At 31.5% G+C, this 8,188-nt stretch overlaps 1 protein-coding gene across 5 annotated transcripts; it reads right to left on the reverse strand.

The window, feature by feature from the left end:
• Nucleotides 1-3,726: 3,726 nt before the first annotated feature.
• On the reverse strand, nt 3,727-7,874 carry LOC108334439 (probable protein phosphatase 2C 52). Of its 5 annotated transcripts, none has more exons than XM_052870894.1 (7): nt 7,727-7,874; nt 6,979-7,076; nt 5,923-6,428; nt 5,467-5,811; nt 5,275-5,392; nt 4,962-5,185; nt 3,727-4,284 (listed from the first exon to the last, which is right to left on the reverse strand). In XM_052870894.1, the coding sequence occupies exons 3-7, from the start codon at nt 6,181-6,183 to the stop codon at nt 3,796-3,798; spliced, it is 1,437 nt and encodes a 478-aa protein (XP_052726854.1). In that variant the 5' UTR covers nt 6,184-6,428; nt 6,979-7,076; nt 7,727-7,874; the 3' UTR covers nt 3,727-3,795. The 5 variants fall into 5 exon arrangements, with proteins under 5 accessions (XP_052726854.1, XP_017425775.1, XP_052726855.1 ...); XM_017570286.2 differs by having other exon boundaries at nt 6,966-7,076; XM_052870895.1 differs by having other exon boundaries at nt 7,718-7,821.
• Nucleotides 7,875-8,188: the final 314 nt, after the last annotated feature.

Below are 8,188 nucleotides of genomic sequence, written 5' to 3' on the forward strand. Positions count from 1 at the left end.
CTTCGCGTTTCTGAGTTAATTCGGTTCTCTACATTGTTGGAGATTCTTCCAAGCATAGTTTTAGCTACAAAATAATGGGATTAGTGATGAAGTTACATCAATGTAGCCTAAAACACATTTATTTAGAAAAAAAGACAAAAGAAGAGGATTAAGCAAGTTACAAGTTAGAAAGGAGTTGATTTTGCTACTAAAATGATGCTTAGATAATGGTAAAAATTAGCATTATCACATATGTGATTCCTTGGTTCCAAATGCTAGCTAAGACCACTCCATTTCAATCTTGGATTAGTTTCACTAGATCCTTGGAATTGGAATTTGGCCCTTCACCTTATGAGTGTCCTCGATCTACTGTTTTTAAGTTGATGCAAACAGGGTCCGTTCAAGAATATTACCGAGAATTTATAGCCTTGGCTAATCGGGTTCAGGGCATTACTGTAGATGCTTTACTTGATTGTTTCATTAGTGGGCTCAAGATTGACATCCATTATGATGTTATTGCTCAAAATCCCATATCATTGATACAAGCGGTTTCATTGGCAAAGCTATTCGAAGAGAAATACCAGCCAAAACAAAAACTTACCTTACACCTTCCTTACCCAAAATACCCACCATCCTCGTTAGCCCAAACAACCAAACCTACCATCTTACCACCCTTCTTACCCAACCTAAACACTATAAACCAGCCTAATTCCCAATCTAGTAAGTTTGCCAATGTCAAAAAAATTTCTGCAGCCGAAATGCAATTGCGTCGAGAGAAAGGATTGTGTTTCACATGTGATGAGAAATTTTCACCTCGCCCCATAGATGTCCCAACAAACAATATTTGTTCTTACAATTAGAGGAAGAGGTAGACTCTACATTGGAACCTGAACCACCCAATGTTGTTAATCATTCTAACATGCAATCACTGGACCAGGAGCATCACCTTTCTTTTAATGCTCTTAAAGGAGTCTTTAGCATTGGTACTATGCGATTTCAGGGTACTATCAATAGGGTCACGGTTCAAGTACTACTGGATAGTGAGAGTTCGGATAACTTCTTACAACCACGACTTGCCCATTGCTTGAAGTTAGCCATTGAACCCAATAGTGGATTTCAAGTCTTAATTGGTAATGGAAATTCTTTGGTTATGGTGTGCATAGTTGACATGAATGAATTCTAATTACATACTAGTCTAATTTAAAATCTATGTCAAATAAAATATAAAACTAAAGACCAACGAAAATAATGAATTTTAAAAACTAGATAATTTGAATCATATTACTTGAACTATGGAGAGAGAAGGAAAACTCTATATGAAAGAAGGATTAGTCAAATGAAATAAAACTAACTGAAAATAGATTTTAGGTTAAATAAATTAAGAGTGTTTTATTAATTTAAACAAAAATAAATATAAGAACAGGGATGAGATGAAGATGCACCTATCATCTTCATTTTTATAACTGATTAATTTTAAAAACTAGATAATTTGAATTTTAATATATAACTACTTCATCCATACTCTAATTTAATTTGAACATGAAAATTAATTTGAAATTTTAATTTTAATTTTAATATATAACATAAGCGAATCTTGTAACATTTCTTATTTTAAATGCCCTTCTCATACAAAATATAAGACGATACATGACATACATAACCATTTAATGTGGGTGACCACCCTTTTTATCTTTCTTATTTTCATAAAAATATTGCTCATTGTGTATATAAAATATTTCAATAACTTAAAAAGGTAAAATAAATTATGTTCATATATATTTTAAACTATTTTACAAATATTATATGTAAAATTTATTGAAATATATTAAAATAATCCTCATACAAAATAAAACTTATAATAAATAGGATAACAACATATTTAGAAAAAAAAAATATTATCCTTACTTCAATGTCACATATTTAGAAAAAAAATTCAATAATATAAATTTTCAAATATATAGTATTATACAATTTTACATAAATAATATTTCATGACAATCAAAACATTTATTCATTTTACAAACATTAATAAAAAAAAGCTGATAGAAACATATATTTTTTAAATTATAAAAAGAAACAAATATTTAAGTTTAAAAATAGAGTTAAATATATTTTTAATCCCTAAATTTCATACGAAATTAGAATTCGTTCATGTCCTAAACTTTGACACAATTTGATTCTTAAACTTTGATACAATTTGATTTCCAAATTTTAAAAATAAATAAATATATTCTCACTAATTCAATAATATTAATTTTTTTTACGTGTGAATCTCATTTGAATTGTTTATGTCATTTTGACAAGTTCTAATTCAAATATTAGCCTTAAACACCTTTAAAGTTTGGAGACAAAAATTTACTCATAGAAACATTATATTTTACATTTAAACTTAGGAATTAAAAATATATTTATCCTTTAAAATTATTTCAAATATTTCTTTTTTTTCTCTAAATTATAAAGAAATAATTGTTTTTATACATTAATAAAGATTATAATACACCACTTTATCAAAATCATACTAAGATAAATTTTTTATATTATAGTAAATAAATCGTCTTTATACAAATTGTAATGTGAAAATTATATTTATGAGAATAAATTAAAAAATAAAAATAATTATATAAAATAAATGATCAAAACAGTATTCTAGGTGATAAAAATAAACAAAAAAATAATAATACTAAAATGAAACAAAAATATTAAATATGTACCCTAAAAATGATTTGATAAGTACTAAATGAAATTCTATATATATATATATATATATATATATATATATATATATATATAATTACGTGCATGATAAGGTGGAAAATACTTTAAAGATTTAAAAAAAATTCTAATATTGAACTAGTCAACCCGTTAAGAGAAAATACAAATTGTTTTAGCTGACAAAACTTTTTCAAATGAAATTAAATTAAAGATAAAAGAAAATAAAATAAAAAATTATTTTTTCATACTACCTTGTAAATGGTTTATGCGATGAAATTTGAAATTGAGAATAAAACATTTCAATGTAAAAAAAATAATAATAAATAAATATTAAAATGAATAGAAATAGTCAAGGTTGGTTGTGGTATAAGAAATAAAGTTTCTCCATATACAAGTGAACTTTGTGGACACAAAACATGTCTAAGAAAAAGTTTGTGAAAATATAAATTTTGTAAATTAGTTAATAAATTATGAATATTTTAATAATTTAAACGAATATAAAAATAAATATTGTGACAAGAAATATATATATATATATATATATATATATATATATATATATATATATATATATATATATATATATATATCCCATCCCCTATTCAATAAAAAAATTTAGATATTATTCATTCTCATAATAAAGTAGAAATCTCTTGTTAAAACTTATTAGATTACATCAATATCCACATTATTTCTCATCCTTAATAAATGTTTATGCCTTAAAAGTAAATATAGATAAATCATAAACCTCTAAACATATCCGAAGTAGTTTTTAAAAATACGAGAAAAGTAACAAGTTTTGAATGAACCTCTAAACATACCCAAGCTTGAGTTTGAAAAATAAACTAAGGATGAACTATAAAGCATACTTTTTTAGCCCTGGTCGTCAAATTTCCACAGATTTCATTTGTGTACAAAATAGGAATGTCACTTTCAACCCACCCTTGCTGGCTTCTGTACTCCGGCATTCATTTTTTATATTTAGTAATTTTTTTGGTGGCCTTAATTAAGCATCAAATTTTCTTACTAACCATAGAGAGAATTTCTTTGTTGAATTCAATGAGTAGTAACATGTATATTACAAACCCACCAAACCAAAATAACTCAACAGTTTGGCTTTTCCTCAGAAAATCTAGGAAGTTGAACCAGTGAGTTTACTCGGGTCACACCCTCCAAACCTAACCAGTTTTGATCTTCAGGCCCTGATGGAACCAGTGAGTTTCCATCTTCAACAACATCAACAGATACTCCTCCTCTTCCTCCATACCTCCCATTTTCTTCTGAGGATCTCACTGTAAAGTTCCTTTGCAAAGTTGGCTCATACTTTTGTCCATCATCTGTCTCAACCAGATTGCCTGAATGGTTGCTCTGCATGATAGCAGAAGAGAAGCATTGCTCCTCACAGTCAGATTCTGAATCCATTTTTCCATCCAGAAACAGGCACACAACAGCACAGTCATCCACTTTTGAAGTAGGATACTTAAGTTTCCACTCTCGAGCCGCCGAATCCACCAGAATTCTTGCTGCTGATGATCGACTTGGTGCTGAAGATACAATCTCAACTACCTCTTCGTTGCTCAAAACATCCCAGATCTACACAAAACAATCAAATATAGGTCTCACGACTCAGCAAAATATTTGAGTTTTCAAAGCTAGCACTAATTTTCTCTAAGGTGGATAGTAGCATCAAAATAAAGCAAAACCAGAAGCTCTAAAGTTAACTATTGTAGAAAAGTCAATATACACAGGAAAGCAGGGAATCAATGATATAGTGCTCTAACAATATCCAACAATGCAATCAGTACAATTTTGTCCAGTGGTGAAAGTGTTATTGTATACACATGGTGGGATGGACTATTTTGCGGACTGTGCAAACTCCACTTCAACAATGCATATTGTATCCTCATAAAAAGTGACAAGGTACTATAAGCCTCTTTTTTATCACCATATCTTGCACAATGCAGTTCACTTCTATTATATTAGACTTACAATGCCACTGCTGGATGTTTAATTATCTTAATAGCTACATGTTTTTCCTGTTTACCAAGGATAGAATCAGTATGTGTAGAGAAAAAAAATAGGTTTTACATAGTTTAAACAATTCTGGTGCCTTTCACACAGACCTAAACAAGGAACAGCAATGCCATTTGAAAAAGTTGCAAACTTGCAACATATTTTCAGTTGTGATTAACTTCACTTGAAACAATTTTATTTATAGTATGAAAAGATAATAAAGAAATAAAACTGAACATGAGATTGAAAATTCTTACCCCATCTGAGGCAAGAACAATGAACTGATCTTTGTCTGTTAGTAACCGATAAGAAAATTCAGGTATAGAAATCACACCGTATTCCTTCAAGCAAAAATCTCCAAATGCTCGAGCCATTGCTAATCCTGGTGCATCATCAAAAGGTAACCATACCCTATGAACTTCTGGCTCATCTTGTAATGCAAATACCCTACCCTTGCATCGTTTGATTCTTTCTGCTTCTCCTACAAGAAAATTGAAAATGTTTACATTCAACAAAAACACAGATTGGAAATAGATAGGATGAATGATCAAGGTATATAATATAACACACTTGGCAAATCAGGCTTCAAATCAACGGTCAACTGAATTGCCACCATGACATCATTGATGTCCTTGGATCCCATGATTGCTCGGGAATCCCCAATATTGCCCATGAACAAATTTGAACCCTGGAAAATGAGGAAAGTAAAAGATGTGCAAAATGAAAAAGGAACTTGAGGATAGATACTGCTAGTTGATATACCTGTTTCACTACAGTGACAGCTGTGCTCCCACTACAGAAGCAGTCCAAATTTGGATGAGACCTCAGCTCTTTATCCATAGCCTTGTATGCCTTCATGAAAGCTTCTCTCCACATAGAATTCAGTTTATCTTCAGCAGCAACATCTTTCTCAGACTCTCCACTTTCAGGCTTCGTGCTGCCTCTGAAACAAGTTTTACCTGAATCATTTTGTCCTGATTCCGAGGAATGCAAAAATGAAAGCAATTTGAGTGGCAAGGCTTCCCGGACTTTGCGTGCAACAAGGTGACCGTGTGGACCGTGGCCATCAAAGACACCACAAAAGGTCACATCTTCTGAAATGAAATCCTACAGAAACAAAAGGGCCAAACCAAGAGTGTCAACTTCTTAAATTAACTAGATCCTCCTTCATTCAACGAGAATAATACAAGCTCAACACTACAAGATGAACATACTTACTTCCCATACAATCATGGCGTCCTGATTAATCCCCTTACGACCCTGCTGTGTAAATATGCAAGAAGACCTGCTCTTTCCATTGGTGAAAATTCTGTTGGGTAAAGATGGTAACTGGTGCAGAGAGATAACATGGTCAGAGAATGTTCTCCTTGCACTCTTTTGACCACAGAATCCTATTTCTAGACACGTCTGAACGTTTGTGTCTCCAGTGCTCCTGCTGCTACGAGCACTCTGACTACTTGTTGAGACACAGCAACCCATTTGCTCAGTTCCAGAATGAAGGCATCAGGTGAAAATAAGGCCAAGTTCTTTCCCTTTTCACTATAGATCTCGTATCAAACTCAGATTCTAACTTTAGTCAATTGAGTAAACAATCCTGACTCCAAAGATTCTCTAACATGTAGAAGTGTTGGACAATCTACACCTTGAAGTTGAAAACGGAGGTCTTTGGTACTTGGTCAAAAGCACAACTTGCCGGAAGCTAAACAAATGGATGGTGAAACCAGCTGAACATAAGAAGACAAATGAATTTTATAGTTAATATATGATCTGAAAGAATCACGCCCTTGTTACAGTAAAGAATTAAAAAACAGAAAGAAGGAAAGAATCACATAACATAACCGAACAAATAAGCATATAAAACTCCTAACATGTGAACAGGTAATTGAATATACTAAAATTCTGTCCGGACATTTGTGTTTCGTCAGGATTTCACATTGAAGTCATCGAAATTGAGATTGAAATTAAGAAACCGTGAATAGAGAGAAATTGAAGTAAACAAAAGACAGTGAACACACCAGACGCGTCCTTTCTTCTCTAATCTATCTTCAAAATTCAAACGGGTAAGGAAAGCACCAAAATCTCTACATTTTCCCAAATTTGTATCTTTATAGAATTAAGGATCAAGTATATATGGAATTTCCAATTGAAAACTAAAACACCCTTTTGATATTTTATTCAATTTTCCTCAAAGCAGTGAGGAACATCTCACAGTAAAATGAAGAAATGGGAAAAACACGAGTATAGAATTAGCCAAAACATACTTGATTAACTAACCCGAATGAGATCAACAGCTGAATGGTAATAACTGTCCATGACCAAAAGCGTGTAGTTACAAACTCTGATTTTTTCCAAGCCTTTTTCCGGTTTCTCCTCTGCAACCAGGTGTAGAACAGAAAACTTGGTAAACGAAAGTTTAGAGAGAGAAAGAGAGAGAGTAAAGCAGTACAAACAAACTCTGGTTTGCCTCAGCAGAGAAATACAAGAGATAAAGTGAATAACGTAAAAGCAGAAAAGGACGAAAGAAAGGTATGACATGATCTCGTCAACCAAGAATCACAGAGAGAACAATCAAGTAAACCTTACGTTATTATCATAATAACAAGCAAAAGAAAACAGCAAATGTCGCAATAGGAGACCGAGAAATGACTGAGTGAACAATTCAACAAGGACCAAATCACCCCATTATTATAGAATTCATAACAATAATATCTACAATAACAGCAGAAATTGCTGCAAGCTAGGCCAGTTCAGAACTAGGAATCAAAGACATAAAGTAAAGTAAAAAAACAAAGGAAAAAAATGATTTTTCTTTATGATTGTCTAAGTTAAGTTGAATTGAAGTGTGTGAAGGCATAGAAAGTGAACATGCAGATCCTGCATCTGCATTGGTGGTTTTTTCTCCAAAAGAAGTTGATAGAGTAGATACAATAAAGTGTTAGATGAAAGCAATTAGGAGAAAAGAAAATTTGAATGGTTGAAAAAGTGGGAAAAGAAACGGAAATGGTGGAAATACATTGATCACCTTTCTTGGTAAGGATGATGAGAGAAGGGAAGGGGAATGAAGTGATGAAGTTAAGAAAGAGGGAGGGAGGAGGTGTTGTGTGCTGTGTGAATTTATTAATTGCACAGACAGAAGACAGAGAAAGACAGTAATAACATCAGAAAGATGAGATACAGATGAATTGTTCCTAAGTTTTAAGATTTTTTTAAGATTATGGATATGTTTTTCAACAAAGCAATAATCTTACTTTCTATAAAATCATTACAAGCGTTCAAATTCATTTTCTCAATGCTTAATATATTACATATCCAAATATCAGACTTCATTTTTTTTCTTAATTTCCAATGAAAAATTAAGCGATTCTCTCTCCAGACAAGATGAGTTTCACTTGTAAATTTAAGAGGCCTTATCCTTAACTTATTAAACCTTACATGAATTTTATTTTTTAGTTTCTTTCTTGTCCTTTTTGAAGTATGGTTTTAT

Source organism: Vigna angularis, chromosome 11, assembly GCF_016808095.1.
Source record: "Vigna angularis cultivar LongXiaoDou No.4 chromosome 11, ASM1680809v1, whole genome shotgun sequence".
NCBI classification, from domain to species: Eukaryota; Viridiplantae; Streptophyta; class Magnoliopsida; order Fabales; family Fabaceae; genus Vigna; species Vigna angularis.

Bases quoted from the DNA above. Each gene is read 5' to 3' on its own strand.
- LOC108334439 (XM_052870894.1), bottom strand. From the start codon at position 6,183: ATGGGTTGCTGTGTCTCAACAAGTAGTCAGAGTGCTCGTAGCAGCAGG. The intron at 5,393-5,466 runs GTATATCAACTA...CTCATTTTCCAG, and splicing joins CTGTCACTGTAGTGAAACAG to GGTTCAAATTTGTTCATGGG. The intron at 5,186-5,274 runs GTGTGTTATATT...ATTTTCTTGTAG, and splicing joins TTTGAAGCCTGATTTGCCAA to GAGAAGCAGAAAGAATCAAA.